At 37.9% G+C, this 21,597-nt stretch overlaps 2 protein-coding genes, 1 long non-coding RNA gene and 1 pseudogene across 3 annotated transcripts; 3 read left to right on the top strand and 1 right to left on the bottom strand.

The window, feature by feature from the left end:
* The first annotated feature begins 7,433 nt into the window (after positions 1-7,433).
* LOC142182311 (F-box/kelch-repeat protein At3g23880-like) lies at positions 7,434-8,817 on the top strand (annotated as a pseudogene).
* Positions 8,818-8,966: 149 nt separating this feature from the next.
* Positions 8,967-12,526, bottom strand: LOC107793669 (uncharacterized). The gene is made up of 2 exons (XR_001649770.2): positions 11,890-12,526; positions 8,967-9,236 (listed from the first exon to the last, which is right to left on the bottom strand). It is a non-coding gene; the product is annotated as an uncharacterized LOC107793669 (long non-coding RNA).
* A 5,805-nt stretch (positions 12,527-18,331) lies between these two features.
* Positions 18,332-18,745, top strand: LOC142164756 (uncharacterized). The gene has a single exon (XM_075223273.1). The coding sequence runs from the start codon at positions 18,332-18,334 to the stop codon at positions 18,743-18,745; it is 414 nt and encodes a 137-aa protein (XP_075079374.1).
* Positions 18,746-19,620: 875 nt separating this feature from the next.
* LOC142162957 (F-box/kelch-repeat protein At3g23880-like) lies at positions 19,621-20,496 on the top strand. The gene has a single exon (XM_075220194.1). It carries the CDS (start codon positions 19,669-19,671, stop codon positions 20,389-20,391), a length of 723 nt encoding a protein of 240 aa, XP_075076295.1. The 5' UTR covers positions 19,621-19,668; the 3' UTR covers positions 20,392-20,496.
* Positions 20,497-21,597: the final 1,101 nt, after the last annotated feature.

The following is a 21,597-nucleotide window of genomic DNA, read 5'->3' as shown; positions in this document are numbered from 1 at the left end:
AGCCAGCTCGCCCAGGTTATCGTGGGGCATCATCGAGTCATGGTTCTCACGATTCTCATCAGGGCCAGTCATCACTTAGCGCCCTTCCAGCTTAGAGTTCGTCCTGTGCTCCATCAGTTCAGGGCTCCTCTATGCTAGGTGCATCTGCTAGTTATTCTAGTGCTAGGGGTTCCCTTCAGTACCTGTCTCCAGCATCCGGGGGTTGCTATGAGTGTAGAGAGATGGGTCATATATGGAGGTAGTGTCCTCGTCGTCTTGCGGGTTCATCTTAGTAGAGGAGTCAGCCATCGGCTTCAGCGCTGGTTACTTCACCACCACCCACCTAGCCAGCTCGAGGTGGAGCTCAGTCAGCTAGGGGTTGCCCTAGAGGGGAGGTCGATCAGGTGGCGGTCAGGCCCGTTTCTATGCACTTCCAACTAGACCCGATACTATTACTTCTGATGTTGTTATTACAGGTATTGTCTTAGTCTTCCACAGAGATGCTTCTATATTATTTGATCCCGGTTCCACCTTTTCTTATGTGTCATCAAACTTTGCTTGTTATTTGGATATGCCTCATGAGTCTCTTATTTCACCTATTTATGTATCTACTCCGGTAGGCGATACTATTGTTTGTATATCGTGTGTACCAGTCGTGTGTGGTGACTATTGGGGGTCTAGAGACCCAAGTAGATCTGTTGTTATTGTGTATGGTAGACTTCGATGTTATTTTGGGCATGGATTGGCTATCTCTGTGTTGTGCTATTCTGGACTATCATGCTAAGACAGTGACATTAGCTATACCGGGTGTGCCACGGATTAAGTGGCAAGGTTTGACTGATTATGTTCCCAGTAGGGTTATTGCTTAAGCTTCTCGTCAGCTGAAACCCAATGAGAAAAACTACCCCGTTCATGATTTGGAGTTGGCTGCCATAGTTCACTCGTTGAAGATTTGGAGGCATTACTTGTATGGTGTGTCTTGTGAGGTGTTTACGGATCATTGTAGCCTCCAGCACTTGTTCAAGCAGAAGGATCTCAATTTGAGGCAGCGGAGATGGTTGGAGTTGCTAAAAGACTATGAAATCACTATATTGTACCATCCGGGGAAAGCCAATGTGATGGTCGATGCTTTGAGCCGAAAGGCAGTGAGTATGGGGAGTTTGGCATATATTCCGGTTAGGGAGAGACCTCTTGCAGTTGATGTTCAGGCCTTGGCCAATCGGTTTGTGAGGTTAGATATTTTGGATCCCAGCCGGGTATTGGCTTGTGTGATTTCTCGGTCTTCCTTATACGATCCCATCAGAGAGCGCCAGTATGATGATCCTCATTTGCTTGTCCTTAAGGACAGAGTTCAACACGATAATGCCAGAGATGTGTCTATTGGTGATGATGGGGTATTGAGGATGCAGGGCCAAATATGTGTGCCCAATGTAGATGGGCTTCGGGAGTTGATTCTGGAGGAGGCCCATAGCTCGCGGTATTCTATTCATCCGAGTGCCGCAAAGATGTATCAGGATTTAAGATAGCACTATTGGTGGAGGAGAATGAAGAAGGACATTGTGGGATTTGTAGTTTGGTGTCTCAATTGTCAGCAGGTGAAATATGAGCATCAGAGATCGGGTGGCTTGCTTCAGTAGATGGATATTCCAGAGTGGAAGTAGGAGCAGATCACCATGGACTTTGTAGTTGGCCTCCCATGGACTTTGAAGAAATTCGATGCTACTTGGGTAAATGTGGATCGATTGACCAAGTCCGTGCACTTCATTCATATGTGTACTACCTATTCTTCCAAGCGGTTGGCAGAGATCTATATCCAGGAGATTGTTCATTTTCATGGTGTCCCAGTTTCTATCATTGCAGATAGGGGCACTCAGTTTACTTCATAGTTTTGGAGGTCTATGCAGCGAGAGTTGGGTACTCAGGTTGAGTTAAGCACAGTTTTTCACCCTCACACGGACGGGCAGTCCGAGCGCGCTATTCAGATATTGGAGGACATGTTGCATACTTGTGTCATTGATTTCGGAGGGTCATGGGATCAGTTTCTACCACTTCAGAGTTTGCTTATAACAACAGATACTAGTCGAGTATTTAGATGGCTCCATATGAGGCTTTGTATGGGAGGCGGTATAGATCTCCAGTTGGTTGGTTTGAGCCAGGTAAGGCTAGGTTATTGGGGACAGACTTGGTGCAGGAGGCTTTAGAAAAGGTGAAGGTAATTCAGGAGAGGCTTCGTACATCGGAGTCGAGACAAAAGAGTTATGCTGACAGAAAGGTTCGGGATGTGTTCTACATGGTTGGTAAGAAGGTTCTGTTGAAGTTTTCACCCATGAAGGGTGTTATGAGGTTTGGGAAGAAGGGTAAATTGAGTCCTCGGTTCATTGGGTATTTTGAGGTGCTTCAGAGGATTGGTGAGATGGCTTATGAGCTTTCTTTGCCACCCATTTTGTCGAGTGTGCATTCGGTATTTCATATTTTTATGCTCCGGAAGTATATTGGGGATCCGTCTCATGTTCTGGATTTCAGTACGGTGCAGTTAGAAGGTGATTTGACTTATGATGTGGAGCCAGTAGCTATTTTGGAGCGTTACGTTCAAAAGTTGAGATCAAAGGATATAGCTTCAATGAAAGTGCAGTGGAGAGGTCGGTCCGTAGAGGAGGATACCTAGGAGACCGAGCCGGAGATGCGGTGCAGATAACGTTTGTTTAAGAGGGGGAGGACATGATGACCTGGACAGTCGTCTCATGAGTTACCACTCCGTTTTCCCTATTTCTGCTTCTTATTGCTTTGCTTATCTGTATTATGTGTGATCAGGTTGGTTGGCTCGAGTTCGGAAAAGTTTTGGTAAGGTTTGAGACACTTATCTCTTTTGTTGAAGCTTAAGTTGGAAAAGTCAACCGGATGTTGACTTATTTGTTAAAGGGCTCGTATGTGAGTTCCGATGGTTCGGATAGCTTCGAGAGATGATTTGGGACTTAGGAGCATGATCGGAATGTGTTTTGGAGGTCTGAAGTAGATTTAGGCTTGAACTAGCAAAATTGGAATTTTGGCGTTTTCTGGTTGATATATGAGATTTTGATATAGGGGTAGGAATGGAATTACAGAAGTTGCAGTAGGTCTGTAGTGTCATTTGGGATGTGTTTGCAAAATTTCAGGTCATTTGGACGTGGTTTGGTAGACTTTTTGATCGAAAGCGGAATTTGGAAGATTTTGGAATTCTTAGGCTTGAATCCGATGCGAATTTGGTGTTTTGATGTTGTTTTGAGCATTTCGAAGATTGGAACAAGTTTAAATAATGTTATGGGATATGTTGGCATGTTTGGCTGAGGTTCCGAAGGCCTCGGTTGAGTTTTGGGTGGTTAAATGGACCATTTCAAGTTGTTGAAAGTTGCAGAAAATCTGCTAAAGTGTTGTAGACAACAGTGCTTCGCGTTCGTGAGTGGACCCTCGCGATCGCGAAGGGTTATCTGGTGAGGCTGAAGATTTGGCCTTCGTGTTCGCGAGGGAGGTCCCCCGTTCGCGAAGGGCTGGGGACATTGAGCTACGCGTTCACTAGAAGGGGAGCCGCGTTCGCGAAGGTTGGAGTCAGGAAGCATCGCGTTCGCGAGAGGTCAGACGCGTTCGCGAAGGAGGAAATTTTGGTCAACATTAGTTTGTGCTTCGCGAACGCGAGGCTTTGACCGCGTTCGCGAAGAAGGTTTTGAATGCCTAGGCAGAATGTTTAAATAGCCATTGTCCACGATTTTAGGGCTAACTTTCACCATTTTGGGGCGATTTTGAAGCTTTTTGAAGAGGATTAAAGAGGGATTCAAGGGGGAACTCTTGGAGGTAAGATTTATGGACTTAATACTCGATTCTAATATGAATTGCACCTAATTAATCATGGAATTTAAGCCTAATACTGACGAACTAGGGCTTATAATTGGAGACCTAAAATTTGGGATTTGAGGGATCATTTGAGGTTGGATTTTGGTGATTTTGATTTGAATGAACTCAGAGAGTGATAAGGAGTCTATTGATGTAATTTTTATCAGAATATGAGACGTGGGCCCCGGGGTCGGGTTTGGCCAATTTCGGGATTTGTGTTGTAATTTGATTTTTTTGAGTGGGCTTTGTTCCCTTAGCATATTTTGATGGTTTTGCACTGATTTTGGTTAGATTTGGAGCATCTGAAGGCCGATTCGAGAGGCAAGGGCATCGCGGGCTAGAGATTTGGACCGAATATAGGCGAGTAATGATTGTAAATGTTGTCCTGAGGGTATGAAACCCTGGATTACACATTGTTGTGCTATATTGAGGTGACGCACATGCTAGATGACGAGCGTGGGGTCGTGCACCATTGGAGATTGTGACTTAGTCCATCCCGAATGACTGTTTTACCGCGTATTTGATTGAAAACTAGTTATTATCATCATGTTTTGGGATGAATGCCATATTTGGGCATGTTTTAACTATTTGGACCCTTAGGGGATTTTTACTGATATTTCCTCACTGTTTTGACTTTATACTTGTACTCAGTCATGCTATATTCTACTGTTTTCATAACTCAGCCATGTTTACTCTGTTTTAACACATTAAATGATATTCTAAATGATAATTTGGGTTGTGCATCATGTTTTACTGTTGCCCAAGTGGCTTATGAGATTCTTACTGAGTAAGGCCAAGGGCCTGTATGGTGAGGATACACTGATTTATGATTATGAGGCCGAGGGCCTGAGATTGTACGCCACGAGGTGGCTTGTTGATATGAGGCCGAGAGCCTATTGATTACGCCACGATATGGCTTGATATTGCGCTTGGGCCGTAAGGGGGCCCTCCCAGAGTCTGTACACCCCCAGACTGAGGGGCGAATTCTATTGACATTGAGCCCGAGGGGTGGATTTTATGTGTTTATTTTTTCTAGCTGCTTTTTATTTAATTGTTTAACAATTAAAAAGGTGATTCAAATAAGCTTCTTTTGAACTAAGGTGTCTTTTTTCACTGTTTCATTGCTTTTACTAGTTTTATACTACTTCTTTATAGTAAATTGATGTGCTTTTACGTGATTTCTTATCGCTCAATATTCACTTATTATTATTAGTCACTGAGTTGGAGTACTCACTTTACTTCCTGCACCCTGTGTGCAGATTCAGGCGCTTCAGGTCCCGCTAGCGAGTGTTGATTTCTTCCAGCTCAGGCGGTTTCGGAGATTCACTAGGTAGTTGCTCGACGTTTGCAGCCCAGTGCTTCTCCCCCTATTTTATTTTCTCTATTTTAGTTCTGTAATAGACAATGTAGACTTTTCTTGTCTTCATTTGGATAGTAGATGCTCATGACTGGTGACACCCCGATGTCGGGCTATGTCTATTTCGCAAATTGTATTATTCACCTTTATTTTGGGATTTTTATTATGTTAAAGACTTAATCTGTGTTATTTTAATTGCTTTAAATGAATTGGGTATGTGTCAGCTGGCCTTGATTTCACGAGATGCGCCATCACGATCGGGTCTGGGTTTAGGGTCGTGACACTATTAGATACGTTGGTGTCCCGCTGAACACTAAACGGTTATCTATGATGTAGTGTTACCCATTGGTTGATGATATGCTGGGTAAAATAGCCTCACGGAATGCCATACACTTATCCTATGTTGAGAGAGTTCAACTAATAAAGAATGTCTTGTTTTCTATACAAACCTGCTAGTCCCAAATCTTTATTCTGCCCAAAAAAATTATTTATATTATTGAAGCAACTTGCAGAACATTCTTATGGACTGGGGGTGTTGCATTATCAAAAAAAGTATTGCTAGCATGGGATAAAGTTTACTAGCCAAAATCAGCAGGAGGCTACAATATTCTGAATGTTAGGATGTGGAATAGAGGAGCTATATGCAAGTTATTGTGGAACTTATGCCGAAAAATAGATAAGTTGTGGGTTCAATGGTTCCACATTTATTATGCTAAGAAGAGAGAAATTTCGGAGATAGAACCTAAACAAGTCTGTTGAATGCTATTGAAGATACGGAAAGCTAAACATTACCTCATAGATGTTGGTATTGATATTGATGAACTAAGGCGAATGCAAAACTTCTCTATAAAAAAAATATACTAGATGTTATGTGGTGCCTTTGTAAAGGTTCCACGGAGGAAATTGACTTGCAACAACTATACTTCGCCAAAGTGGATATTCATTCTAAACCTGGCTGTTTGGGGTAGAATGAATACAAAGGACAATATGGCCAAATGGGGTATTGTAATTGAATGAATTGTATCTTGTGTAAAGAGCAGAATGAGACCATTACACGTCTCTTTTTCGAGTGCAAAATTTCTACTAAATTAAGGGGAAAGATATTTCTATGGCAAGGGATAAGAAGACCGGTGATGACATGGCGGCAAGAACTACACTGGGTTGTTACCAAGATGAAAGGCAAGAATATCAATGCTAAGATCTATAGAATGGCCTTTGCAGGTTGTGTTTACTACATTTGGAAAGAGAGGAATCTAAGGGTATTTCAGAATAACTAAAGAAGTGTTGGGATAATTACAAGATACGTGATTCAAGATATATTCTCTATAGGGAACATGAAGCATACGATGACCAGGAGACTTGAAAGCTTCAACTTTTACTCATAGCGTAATTACACCGATCGGTTGTTACAGTAGATTGTAGTAGGCGGATGATTTGTAACTACTTAGAAGTTCTGTAGTTGCTGAGAGTTTTGAGGCTTCATGCCTAACTCTAGATCTTTTTGTTGCTTGGATACCATACATAATTTCTTTGGTGAAATAAAATTTTATTTACTAAAAAAAATTAATAATTTAAAATATTTAGAAGACATATAAATAAATCAAAATAAAACAAAATTTATTTCACTTTCGAAATACGAACAACATCACATAAATTAGGATAAAGGGAAAACATAATTACTATAACAGGTTCATATATTGTACATTGATTTATGGAGAATTTTATCAATAAGTCTAGTTGTTTTTGTATAACTAGTTAATTGAATTGATTGAATTTGTACTTCATGTAACAAAAAAGTAACTGAAAAAATTAAAATAAAAATACCACAAAAGATTTGAAACCAAGAAAATCGCATCTAATAATTAGTTTGATTTCTTTTTAAATAAAAATCAAATCTAACAAACACCTTAACTTATAGTCCCTCTATTTCAAAAGGACTGATAATATTTTTTATTAGTCTATTTCAATATTTTTTTAATAGGAAATATTTATAGTCATACAAATACTACGATAGATTTAAAATAACAACTTTTAGAAAATTTGTAGCAATACAAATATGGTTTAGTTAAGACAATTTTTTTGGAAGGGAAGGAACATGTTTTATTTTTTATAATATGGTAATAATTCACCAGGCCGACAGGTTAGAAAAAAGGAGACCAAAAAAAAAAGTACAAATATTTTGACGGCACGCCAAATTTGAAAGCTTGGGTGACAAGTCCACTATATAACTCAGCTCCACACTCCATAGTTACATCAAGAAAATAGTAAGCAATTTGAATCATAGAAAAATGGAGGAAATATCAACAGTTTTGGCCAAACAATTACCACAAGAAATCATCTTTGAAATTCTCTTGAGGTTACCTATCAAATCTTTCTTGAAATTCAGGTCTGTTTCAAAATCATGGCTTTCTTTAATCTCATCTCCTTTATTCAACAAAACCCATGTCAGTTTTACCTTAAACAACCCCAAAATGACTGATTTTAGACTTGCTGTAATAGCCTCAGTTTCTAAATTGGGCAGAATCTGCAATATTTACAACATGGGGTTTGAAAAAGATTCATTTTTTACTGTGGTTAAACATAGTAATCCTGCTAAATCTTTATCTCTCTCTGCTAAGATTTTGGGTTCTTGCAATGGGTTAATTTGTTTAACTAGTGATAGATTTACACTAATGTTATTCAACCCATGTACTGGAAATTTTAATGTATTTCCTGATTCAATGCTGAAAGATAATAGTGGTGGTTGTTATGTTAGATATGGATTTGGTTATGATTCATGTAATGAAGATTATAAGGTTGTGAAAATCTTTAGTTTTCCTCGGGCTGAGGGTAGATATGAGAACATGGTTAAGGTTTATAGCTTAAAGGCTAAATCTTGGTCAACTGTTGAGGGTTTTAATAGTGGTAATATTAATGGAAAGTTGGGTGTGTTTGTAAATGGGGCTCTTCATTGGGAAGCATGTTATAATTATTGTTCGAGTGATTCTTGGGAGATTGTTACTTTGGATTTGGCTGCAGGGCAATATGGTAAAATAGCTCTGCCGAGATACGAAGATGAAGGTATTTATTGGACATTAGGTGTTTCAAGAGGGTATTTAGTTGCTTGTTGCAACTATGAACCAAAAAAGGCAGATATGTGGGTAATGAAGGAGTATGGTGTCGAGAAATCTTGGACTAAATTGGTTACCATGTCATTGCCGGTTGATCGTAGGGATTATATCTCACTATTGTTTGTGACAGAGAATTGCAGCTTGGCGCAGAGCTAATGCAGTACAGTTCAAGGAATGCATCATTCAAACGACTCGACGATTTTCATGTCAGGTGATTTTCGTCAAGTTCAAATGGCTTCCTACTTTGAGAGTCTTGCTTCACCTCATATTTAGTGAGGTGATGATAGGTTAAAGGTGAAGGCAAATGAGTTTAAGAGATGGTAAAAGATCTTTTCGATTGCCTGGTGCCTGCTCCTGTTCTCATAGTTATTGATAACATTGTGTCTTTTCATTGTATAGGTTGTATTCTTCTTATCATTTAAGGTGTTTGGCCGTTCAGCAACATTGACTAAGAAATGCTACTGTTATCATGCTCAATTGAAGTTCAATCTTCTCGCTCAATTCATATCATGCACCATGTGGATACAAAATCCTTTGTCACGACCCTAAAACAGACCCGATTGTGATGGCGTGTATCGTGAAACTAGGCCAGCCGACACAATCCCCCCTCCCCCAAACCAACTAAACAGATATAATAATTCATTTAAAGTTATTAATAAGCTATAAATCCCAAAATATAGAATAGAATAAAACAATGCAGAAACAACAGAGCCCGACATCGGGGTGTCACCAGTCATGAGCATCTAAAAATCCGTCTAAAAATATGAAAAGAATACATAGTCTAATACAAGGCTAGTACAAAGGGAAAATAAAGATAGGTAGGAGAAGTATTAGGCTGTGAACGCCGAGCAGCTACTTAGTCAACTACGAACAAGCCTGTTGTGGAAGCACTCAGCCTTTGCTTGCATGACCTGAGACTCCTGAATCTGTACATAGGGTGCAGGAAGTAATGTGAGTATGCCAATTCAGTAAGTAATAAAAGTAAAGGTAGTTGAGCGATAAGATAACACGTAAACACAGCATAATGCTACAACAAAAAAGTATAAAACCAGTATAATGCAGTAAAACAGTAAAAGCTCATAAAACACCTTAGTTCAGCGAAAACATCTTTAAAACTTCTAGTTTTGTGATTTTTGTCTAAATCCGAGACGTGGGCCCGGGGGTCGGGTTTGGCCAATTTCGAAATTCTTGATGTAAATTGGTTATTTTCGAGTGGGCTTTGTTCCCTTAGCATATTTTAATGGTATAAATCTGTTTTTGGATAGATTTGGAGCACTCGGAGGCCGATTCGAGAGGCAAAGGCATCGTGTGCTAGAGTTTGGACCGGATAAAGGTAAATAATGATTGTAAATGTTGTCCTAAGGGTATGAAACCCCGGATTTCACATCGTTGTGCTACTTTAAGGCGACACACACGGTAGATGACGAGTGTGGGGTAGTGCACCGTTGGAGATTATGACTTAGTTCGTCCCATATGACTGTTAAACTGCGTATTTGATAGAAAACTTGTTGATATCATTGTGTTTTGAAAATTATTACCATGTTTTGGGCTGAATGTCATATTTGGGCCTCATGCCAACTGTTTTGGAAAACTCTCTTAAATTAATAAAAGTAATTTAGTAAAAGCTTGAAAAGAGTTTTTAATTAAAAAGTGACAAAGATTGTATTCAAAAGGAAAACTCAGAGTCGCCACCTGGCATGTAATTTCGGTGTTCCAAGCCACCGGTTTTTTTAGAAAATATTTTTCTTTTTAAAACACTTGGACTCAAAACTAAGTCCGCACCAGAGGTTTTGGTAAGGGGGTTTATTTGACTCGGGAAGAAGGTGTTAGGCACTCTCCAAGTCCCATAACTAGTACAGTAGCGTACCCGATCTAATTGGCTTTTAGAATATTCAAGTTAAAGTAAAATCACGGAAAAGCAGAATAAACACACATGAGGCTTGAGGTCGTCCCCGCCTAATAAAATAAAAGGAAAAGGAAAGAAAAAGAAAAATCCTAAGCTAACCTATACTACGACTTCTCCACCATGTTCGACAAGGCTTCCAAAATATTTACATAGTTCTTCGGGACATACCCCGGATAATAATATATACAAACCATTCAGGGCATTCCCCGAATAAATTCAACTAGGGGAACGACCTCTTGCCCCGAAATTAAAAGCAAGCAAATAGAAAAATCCTAATATTTCCTACCCAAATGTTGCCGGCCTAACATGCTCCTAGCGAATAATAATAAAACGAGAATAAGTAAATAAGTAAAAAACTAAAAGAAATTCAATTCGGGGTCATGTTCTATTAACTTATCATTATTTTCATGTATTTCGACCAAGCCCAATTCCTAAGTAAGTAAGCAAATTAACACTAATAGGCCAAGTCTCTCTCCCAACTCCCATGGCCCCATAACTATTCAAATAATTCCATACCCAGCAACGCTAAATCAGCAAGGTAATGCATTTAACAGAACACCGTAGGCATTCATAGAAGATAAGAACAAGGAAAGCTAAAATAGTAATAACTACTACAAGTTAGGGAAAATGAATCAAGGCCATTAGGAGGAGCCAACACTATGACTATATCAGTAGCTCAATCATACTTCCCGCTGCATAACAGACATCATCTCAAAAAAAAACAATTAATCCAAGAGGAACAACAAAGTTTTTAAACAGCCTTAAGAATCACAACGAATCGAACATCGAATTGACCCATTTTCATTGCAATCTGGACATCATTGGAAGCCATATTCATTTTTTAGAACAGTAGCTTTTACTCAAATGAAAAAAAAATAGCTTTTTAGAACAGCTCATGCAATTTGGGAATAACAATGATATACTGGAGGCCTTCATGGTGACAACATCTATCCATATTATTGAAACACACCTCAAAATACTTGATGATTATATGGAAAGTAGCAAAGATAGTGGCATAAGTTCTTGAACAACACAAGATTCTTTTTCTTCCTTTCTTTACTTTTACATGTACCTAACAGTTTAGGAGAATTGAAGATCCTTCACGACTCAATATAGGTTTAAACCAACCGAAGGAAAGCAAAACAACATGCCAACAACCTCATTTCTCGAATCATAAAGGACTACAAAACACTGTTTCAACCTTAAGGTCGATTCACCATCAAATCCAATTGGGACAACGAGTTAATATATAACTAGAACCACCTTTCAATCCACATGAAGCAAAATCCTAGCATTAAAGGTTGGGACATGAAGAAAAATCAGATAACAGAACCTCATTAAAGAAAAAAAATCTGTCACAATGAACTTGAGTTAATCTTTCAAAATTGTTAGCATTTACCATATTTCAAAATAGGCAACTCATTCAACGTTATTCACCAAAGAAAACAAAAGGTCGGTAAAGCGATATCATGGAATCAAACACATTTCTAATTCATTCAAACTCTTATGAAGAGACTCACCAAAAGGAAACTCATAGAGTAACAATAACCAGCAGCCAAAATCAGCAAGAAAAATCAGTTAAATCTGAAACTACTACTGATTAGTCTATCTTAAATGGCTCCCTCTATGGCTTTGATTCATAATACACACAAGAGTAGGAGGAAGAAATGAACCTGAAAGCGCTCTTAATTAATTCTGATCGCAATCAAATACACTTAAATATGGCAGTGAAGATCCATGACAAACAGCATCCAAGAAAGAGGAACTCGCGATCTCGAACGGACCTCAACTGGCAAGCAATTGACGACTCGAGCGACCTCGATTCAATACCAAAACTCAAATTGAAACTCAAAAATGGAAAAGCTCTGTCCTTAAAATCTTTTTAGCTTTTTCTGTCGAGAAATCCCCCCTTAAAATCTCTGTCCAGACCCAAATATATAGCCCTCTCTTGAAGCTTCTCTCCTTCCTTTGCAAGAAATCGCAAAAACCCTTCAAAAATCCGAAAATCCCACCAAAATTACGAAAATCTCCTTCTTTTTGGTAAAAAAATTGGGCAAATGGAGGGGTATGATTAATTTTCATTAATCATATCCTACCCTTCGTCCATCATCTACCGTTGAAAGAGATTCACGTATGAGAGAGCAAAATACAACGCGGATTCGAACCAAAATCGGTTATTTGTCAGGCCACGTGGAAGAAAGAGAGAAGGGAAAGAGGGACCATGAGTTAACTCGCCGGGTTGGCGAGTTTTTCCGGCGAGTTTGGGGTAAGGGACGTGGGCAGAGGCTGGGAAAGGCGGGACGCCGATTTGGGTAGTCTTTAGGGTTAGGGTTAGTGAATATTAGGTTTATATTTGGGGGTGTGGGGATTAATCGTGGTCGTTGGATCCAGGGGTTTTAGACGGCTGAGATTAAAAATTAAAAGATGGGGCGGGTCAGTGGGTTTCGTGGGTTAAGAGATTGGGTTGGCTGGGTTGAAAGGGTTATGGGATTGGGCTGCCCAGATTTGGGCCTCTTTAGCATCCGAATTGGGCCTATAATTTTGGACTTTAACCCTTTTAAATCTACCAATTAAGAAAACTTAAATCTTTTCTTTACAAAAATAATTTAAAATTAATTATGATTAATTAAAGTAAAATATATCATACTATGAAACTATATTTTTATATATCATTTTTTATATAAATTATTATATTTAAAATAAAATTGAAAATCATGGTAAAAACAAAAGTATATTGAATTAAAATTAGTAATAAAGTAAAATCCTATAGAAATAAATTCAAATAAATGTCCTAAAAAATACTAGGACTATTAGAGGTGATTCTAATGCGCGGGTCAAAAATTACATGTCTACAAATATGTTAGAAAAGATACTGAAATTAGATACATTTATCAATTTTCTGATACAAAAGATGCATTTTCTCCTTCACTCTTTTCCTATATAAGACATAACATTCCTTCACTCATACACACACATTCTCTGCCGGACATACAAAATCCTTGCACTTTTCCTTTCAAGAAAATCCATTAATTCTTGCATTCTTAGAAGAAAAACATTGGTTTAGTTTAATCCTTGTATTATTATGATTTGATTTTATTATGTAAATGTATTTTAGAGTTTTGCCTGATTATTAAGTAGTGTCGTATGATTAAATGTATGACATAATTGGTACAACTTAAAGGAGCTGGACATTGCATAAATTGCAATTCTACTGTTAGGGCTTCAAGCTCAATGTAACGAGCACAGGCCCGTATTTGTGAAGCTCATGTGTACTCAACTTTTAATTAATTTAAGTAGTGTTAATTGGTTGTTTCTTTCACGTACAAGTAATCTCATTTTCCCAAAATTCAACGAACCTTCACGACTTCATACTCACGTGAATAAATGCTGGGCGAATCCTTGTCAAGTTTTAATCACAAAAAAGGTACCACAATATTCGAACTTCACACATATGACTTTGAACGATTAAATGATTCATAAACATCTATAGAAATGCTTTTTAGGCACGCATTTAATCAATTATTGTGATTATGTACACGTTCGCGTGATATGGTTATCTTTAAAAATGAATATTCGTAAAAATGCTTTTAGGCGCGCATTCAATCTACTATCATAATTGTATACACATTCGCGTGACATAATTATGATTTCCACAAATAAATCAAGGTACGAGTTCGTGCGATTTTGGCGAAAAACAATCTTCACAATTAATAAAGCGTGACTAATTGTGTATACGTTCGCGTGATATTATTTTAACGACCTAAATAAAATGGATTTACACACAAGTAATCTGTTTCAAAGATTAAATCCATAAACTCTATAATTAAAAAGCGGTAAAAGTGAAATACACATAGGTTCTAAAATGAGTAATTCAACAATTTAATTAAGCCACGTATGATTAAAAGCGCCCGTGCTAAAACTACGGAACTCAGGAGTGCCTAACACCTTCTCCCGGGTTCAGCAAAGTTCCTTACCCGGTCTTCTGGTTTCACAGACTTTAAAACATAGTTAAATTTCCTTGATTTGGGATTTAAAATAAACCGGTGACTTGGGACACCATATAATTATCCCAAGTGACGACTCTAAATCAAATAATAATCTCATTAAAGGAGATGTGACAGTCGAAATTTGGCCACAAATCTAAAGATTTAAAGTTGATGGCTAGAACTTGCGTTGTCATAAATCGTGACAAAACTCTAGTTTTCAATACTAATAATAATAATAGTTTTTTAGACTTTTTGGAAGATTTGAAAAACTGAGTGCAAAGCAATTCAAACAAACTCAGTTTTATCATGACTTTCTGGTTAAGCCATGGATTTCTCAGTACCACAAGGAAAAAATGTGCACTCTCATGGAATATATATAATTACTATAATGAAGCTAATCTTTGTCCACTAAAATATCAAGACGAAATATACAAATGAAATGCTAGTTAAGTAAGCCAAAATACATGACCTTTCCACATATTTGAAAAGATGTGCTACATATTGTAAGCACGTGATTTTTGCTTCACGAAAACTACTCCAAAAGAAATCAAAAAATAAAACAAATTGTCTTTGGGTACAATTTTGAGAATTTTGCGTGACATTTGGATAATTATTTTTGTCTGTGAATGTTTACCTTGTTTTAATAAATTGAAAAATACCAAAATACCTGTTGCATGCATATTTAGGATTTGATTATGCGTTTTTGGAATTAATTAAACCATGTCCTATTTTAAAGAATGAAAATCACAAAAATATGAATTTTGGTAGTTTTGTCATTTTTATTGTTTAATTGTGTGATTTTATTTTAATATTTGATCTTGTGTGTTAATTATTGTTAAGGGTTAATTAATATCTTCTTAAAATAATCTTGGTTTTACAATTTAATTTAGGAATTAAAAGAAAATGAAAGGAAAAAGAAAAGAGTGAAAATTGGTAAGGTTTGAGACACTTAGTCTCTTTTGTTGAAGCTTAAGTTGGAAAATTCAACTGGATGTTGACTTATTTGTTAGCGAAATTGGAATTTTGGCGTTTTCCGGTTGATATATGAGATTTTGATATAGGGGTCGGAATGGAATTCCAGAAGTTGCAGTAGGTCTGTGGTGTCATTTGGGATGTGTTTGCAAAATTTTAGGTCATTCAGACGTGGTTTGGTAGACTTTTTGATCGAAAGCGGAATTTGGAAGATTTTGGAATTCTTAGGCTTGAATCCGATGCGAATTTGGTGTTTTGATGTTGTTTTGAGCATTTCGAAGATTGGAACAAGTTTGAATAATGTTATGGGATATGTTGGCATATTTGGTTGAGGTTCCGAGGGCCTCGGGTGAGTTTCGGGTTGTTAAATGGACCATTTCAAGTTGTTGAAAGTTGCAGAAAATCTGCTGAAGTGTTGTAGACAACAGTGCTTCGCGTTCGGGAGTGGACTCTCGCGATCGCGAAGGGTTAGCAGGTGAGGCTGAAGATTTGGCCTTCGTGTTAGCGAGGGAGGTTCCCCGTTCGCGAAGGGCTGGGGCCATTGAGCTACGTGTTCGCTAGAAGGGGAGCCGCGTTCGCGAAGGTTGGAGTCAGGAAGCATCGCGTTCGCGAGAGGTCAGACGCGTTCGCGAAGGAGGAAAATTTGGTCAACATTAGTTTTTGCTTCGCGAACACGAGGCTTTGACTGCGTACGCGAAGAAGGTTTTGAATGCCTAGGCAGAATGTTTAAATAGTCATTGTCCACGATTTTAGGGCTAACTTTCACCATTTTGGGGCGATTTTGAAGCTTTTTGAAGAGGATTGAAGAGGGATTCAAGGAGGAACTCTTGGAGGTAAGATTTATGGACTTAATATTCGATTCTAATATGAATTGCACCTAATTAATCATGGAATTTAAGCCTAATACTGACGAACTAGGGCTTATAATTGGAGACCTAAAATTTGGGATTTGAGGGATCATTTGAGGTTGGATTTTGGTGATTTTGATATGAATGAACTCGGAGAGTGATAAGGAGTCTATTGATGTAATTTTTATCGGAATCTCAGACGTGGGCCCCGGGGTCGGGTTTGGCCAATTTCGGGATTTGTGTTGTAATTTGATTTTTTCGAGTGGGCTTTGTTCCCTTAGCATATTTTGATGGTTTTGCACTGATTTTGGTTATATTTGGAGCATCCGAAGGCCGATTCGAGAGGCAAGGGCATCGCGGGCTAGAGATTAGGCCGGATATAGGCGAGTAATGATTGTAAATGTTGTCCTGAGGGTGTGAAACCCTGGATTACACATCGTTGTGCTATATTAAGGTGACGCACACGCAAGATGACGAGCGTGGGGTCGTGCACCGTTGGAGATTGTGACTTAGTCCATCCCGAATGATTGTTTTACCGCGTATTTGATTGAAAACTAGTTGTTATAATCATGTTTTGGGTTGAATGCCATATTTGGGCCTCATGCCAACTATTTGAACTCTTAGGTGATTTTTACTGATATTTCCTCACTGTTTTGACTTTATACTTGTACTCAGTCTTGCTATATTCTACTGTTTTCATAACTCAACCATGTTTACTCTGTTTTAACATATTAAATGATATTCCAAATGATAATTTGGGTTGTGCATCATGTGTTACTGTTGCCCGAGTGGCTTATGAGATTCTTACTAAGCAAGGCCAAGGGCCTGTATTGTGAGGATACATTGATTTATGATTATGAGGTAGAGGGCCTGAGATTGTACGCCACGAGGTGGCTTGTTGATATGAGGCCGAGAGCCTATTGATTATGCCATGAGATGGCTTGATATTGCGCTTGAGCCGTAAGGGGGCCCTTCCAGAGTCTGTACACCCCCAGTGAGCGCGGGTACCCATTGTGATATGAGATATAGCCCGAGGGGCTGGTGTTGTTCCATGATATTGCCAGAGGGGCGAATTCTATTGACATTGAGCCTGAGGGGTGGATTTTATGTGTTTATCTGTTCTAGCTGCTTTTTATTTAATTGTTTAACTATTAAAAAGGTGTTTCAAAGAAGCTTCTTCTGAACTAAGGTGTCTTTTTTTTCACTGTTTCATTGCTTTTACTAGTTTTATACTACTTCTTTATAGTAAATTGATGTGCTTTTACGTGATTTCTTATCACTCAGTCTTCACTTATTATTATTACTCATTGAGTTGGAGTACTCACTTTATTTCTTGCACCCTGTGTGCAGATTCAGGCGCTTCAGGTACCGCTAGCGAGTGTTGATTTCTTCCAGCTCAGGCAGTTTCGGAGATTCACTAGGTAGTTGCTCGACGTTTGCAGCCCAGTGCTTCTCCCCCTATTTTATTTTCTCTATTTTAGTTCTGTAATAGACAATGTAGACTTTTCTTGTCTTCATTTGGATAGTAGATGCTCATGACTGGTGACACCCTGATGTCGGGCTATGTCTATTCCGCAAATTGTAATATTCACCTTTATTTTGGGATTTTTATTATGTTGAAGACTTAATCTGTGTTATTTTAATTGCTTTAAATGAATTGGGTGTGTGTCGGCTGGCCATGTTTTCATGAGATGCGCCATCACGATCGGGTCTGAGTTTAGGGTCGTGACACTATTAGATACGTTGGTGTCCCGCTGAACACTAAACGGTTATCTGTGATGTAGTTTTACCCATTGGTTGACGATATGCTGGGTAAAATAGCCTCACGGAATGACATACACTTATACTATGTTGAGAGAGTTCAACTAATAAAGAATACTTGTTTTCTATACAAACCTGCTGTCCCAAATCTTTATTCTGCCCAAAAAAATTATTTATATTATTAAAGCAACTTGCAGAACATTCTTATGGACTGGGGCTGTTGCATTATCAAAAAAAGTATTGCTAGCATGGGATAAAGTTTACTAGCTAAAATCAACAGGAGGCTACCATATTCTGAATGTTAGGATGTGGAATAGAGCAACTATATGCAAGTTATTGTGGAACTTATGCCGAAAAACAGATAAGTTGTGGGTTCAATGGTTCCACATTTATTATGCTAAGAAGAGAGAAATTTCGGAGATAGAACCTAAACAAGTCTCTTGAATGTTGTTGAAGATACGGAAAGCTAAACATTACCTCATAGATGTTGGTATTGATATTGATGAACTAAGGCGAATGCAAAACTTCTCTATAAAAAAATATACTAGATGTTATGTGGTACCTTTGTAAAGGTTCCACGGAGGAAATTGACAAGCAACAACTATACTTCTCCAAAGTGGATATTCATTCTAAACCTGGCTGCTTGGGGTAGATTGAATACAAAGGACAATCTGGCCAAATGGGGTATTGTAATTGAATGGAAGTGTATCTTGTGTAAAGAGAAGAATGAAACCATTACACGTCTCTTTTTCGAGTGCAAAATTTCTACTGAATTATGGGGAAAGATATTTCTATGGCAAGGGATAAGAAGACCGGTGATGACATGGCGGCAAGAACTACACTGGGTTGTTACCAAGATGAAAGGCAAGAATATCAATGCTAAGATCTATAGAATGGCCTTTGCAGGTTGTGATTACTACATTTGGCAAGAGAGGAATCTAAGGGTATTTCAGAATAACTGAAGAAGTGTTGGGATAATTACAAGATAAGTGATTCAAGACATATTCTCTAGAGGGAGCATGAAGCATACGATGACCAGGAGGCTTGAAAGCTTAAACTTTTACTCGATCGGTTGTTACAGTAGATTATAGTAGGCGAATGATTTGTAACTACTTAGAAGTTCTGTAGTTGCTGAGAGTTTTGAGGCTTCATGCCTAACTCTAGATCTTTTTGTTGCTTAGATACCGCACATAATTTCTTTGGTGAAATAAAATTTTATTTACTAAAAAAAATTAACAATTTAAAATATTTAGAAGACATATAAATAAATCGAAATAAAACAAAATTTATTTCACTTTCGAAATACGAACAACATCACATAAATTAGGATAAAGGGAAAACATAATTACTATAACAGGTTCATATATTATATATTGATTTGTGGAGAATTTTATCAATAAGTCTAGTTGTTTTTGTATAACTAGTTAATTGAATTGATTGAATTTGTACTTCATGTAACAAAAAAGTAACTGAAAAAATTAAAATAAAAATACCACAAAAGATTTGGAACCAAGAAAATCACATCTAATAATTAGTTTGATTTCTTTTTAAATAAAAATCAAATCTAACAAACACCTTAACTTATACTCCCTCTATTTCAAAAGGACTGATAATATTTTTTATTAGTCTATTTCAATATTTTTTTAATAGAAAATATTTATAGTTATACAAATACTACGATAGATTTAAAATAACAACTTTTAGAAAATTTGTAGCAATACAAATATGGTTTAGTTAAGACAATTTTTTTGGAATGGAAGGAACATGTTTTATTTCTTATAATATTGGTAATAATTCACCAGGCCGACCGGTTAGAAAAAAGAAGACCAAAATTTTGGGTTCTTGCAATGGGTTAATTTGTTTAACTAGTGATAGATTTACACTAATGTTATTCAACCCATGTACTGGAAATTTTAATGTATTTCCTGATTCAATGCTGAAAGATAATAGTGGTGGTTGTTATGTTAGATATGGATTTGGTTATGATTCATGTAATGAAGATTATAAGGTTGTGAAAATCTTTAGTTTTCCTCGGGCTGAGGGTAGATATGAGAACATGGTTAAGGTTTATAGCTTAAAGGCTAAATCTTGGTCAACTGTTGAGGGTTTTAATAGTGGTAATATTAATGGAAAGTTGGGTGTGTTTGTAAATGGGGCTCTTCATTGGGAAGCATGTTATAATTATTGTTCGAGTGATTCTTGGGAGATTGTTACTTTGGATTTGGCTGCAGGGCAATATGGTAAAATAGCTCTGCCGAGATACGAAGATGAAGGTATTTATTGGACATTAGGTGTTTCAAGAGGGTATTTAGTTGCTTGTTGCAACTATGAACCAAAAAAGGCAGATATGTGGGTAATGAAGGAGTATGGTGTCGAGAAATCTTGGACTAAATTGGTTACCATGTCATTGCCGGTTGATCGTAGGGATTATATCTTACCATTGTTTGTGACAGAGAATGGCGATGAAGTTTTGTTGCAGCTTGGCGCAGAGCTAATGCAGTACAGTTCAAGGAATGCATCATTCAAACGACTCGATTTTATGTCAGGTGATTTTCGTCAAGTTCAAATGGCTTTCTACTTTGAGAGTCTTGCTTCACCTCATATTTAGTGACGTGATGGTAGGTTAAAGGTGAAGGCAAATGAGTTTAAGAGATGGTAAAAGATCTTTTCGATTGCGTGGTGCATGCTCCTGTTCTCGTAGTTATTGATAACATTGTGTCTTTTCGTTGTATTGGTTGTATTCTTCTTATCATTTAAGGTGTTTGGCCGTTCAGCAACATTGACTAAGAAATGCTACTGTTATCATACTCAATTGAAGTTCAATCTTCTCGCTCAATTCATATCATGCACCATGTGGATACAAAATCCTTTGTCACGACCCTAAAACAGACCCGATTGTGATGGCGCTTATCGTGAAACTAGGTCAGCCGACACCCCCCCCCCCCCCAAACCAACTAAACATAGATAATAATTCATTTAAAGTTATTAATAAGCTATAAATCCCAAAATATAGAGTAGAATAGAACAATGCGGAAACAACAGAGCCCGACATCGGGGTGTCACCAGTCATGAGCATCTAAAAATCCGTCTAAAAATATGAAAAGAATACATAGTCTAATACAAGGCTAGTACAAAGGGAAAATAAAGATAGGAAGGAGAAGTGTTAGGTTGCGAACGCCAAACAGCTACCTAGTCAACTCCGAACAAGCCTGTTGTGGAAGCACTCAGCCTTTGCTAGCATGACCTGAGACTCCTGAATTTGCACACAGGGTGCAGGGAGTAATGTGAGTATGCCAATTCAGTAAGTAATAAAAGTAAAGGTAGTTGAGCGATAAGAAAACACGTAAACACAGCATAATGCTACAACAAAAAAGTATAAAACCAGTATAATGCAATAAAACAGTAAAAGCTCATAAAACACCTTAGTTCAGCGAAAACATCTTTAAATCTTCTAGTTTTGTGATTTTTGTCGAAATCCGAGACGTAGGCCTGGGGGTCGGGTTTGGCCAATTTCGAAATTCTTGATGTAAATTGGTTATTTTCGAGTGGGCTTTGTTCCCTTAGCATATTTTGATGGTATAAATCTGTTTTTGGATAGATTTGGAGCATTCGGAGGCCGATTCGAGAGGCAAAGGCATCACGTGCTAGAGTTTGGACCGGATAGAGGTAAATAATGATTGTAAATGCTGTCCTAAGGGTATGAAACCCCGGATTTCACATCGTTGTGCTACTTTAAGGTGACACACACGGTAGATGACGAGTGTGGGGTAGTGCACCATTGGAGATTGTGACTTAGTCCATCCCATATGACTGT

This window comes from Nicotiana tabacum, chromosome 1, assembly GCF_000715075.1.
Source record: "Nicotiana tabacum cultivar K326 chromosome 1, ASM71507v2, whole genome shotgun sequence".
NCBI lineage: Eukaryota > Viridiplantae > Streptophyta > Magnoliopsida > Solanales > Solanaceae > Nicotiana > Nicotiana tabacum.
Note: the sequence above shows the minus strand (reverse complement) of the source record. Positions and strands in the feature narration are given on the sequence as shown.

Coding starts and splice junctions, on each gene's coding strand:
- LOC142164756 (XM_075223273.1), top strand. CDS start 18,332: ATGTTATGTGGTACCTTTGTAAAGGTTCCACGGAGGAAATTGACAAGC.
- LOC142162957 (XM_075220194.1), top strand. CDS start 19,669: ATGTTATTCAACCCATGTACTGGAAATTTTAATGTATTTCCTGATTCA.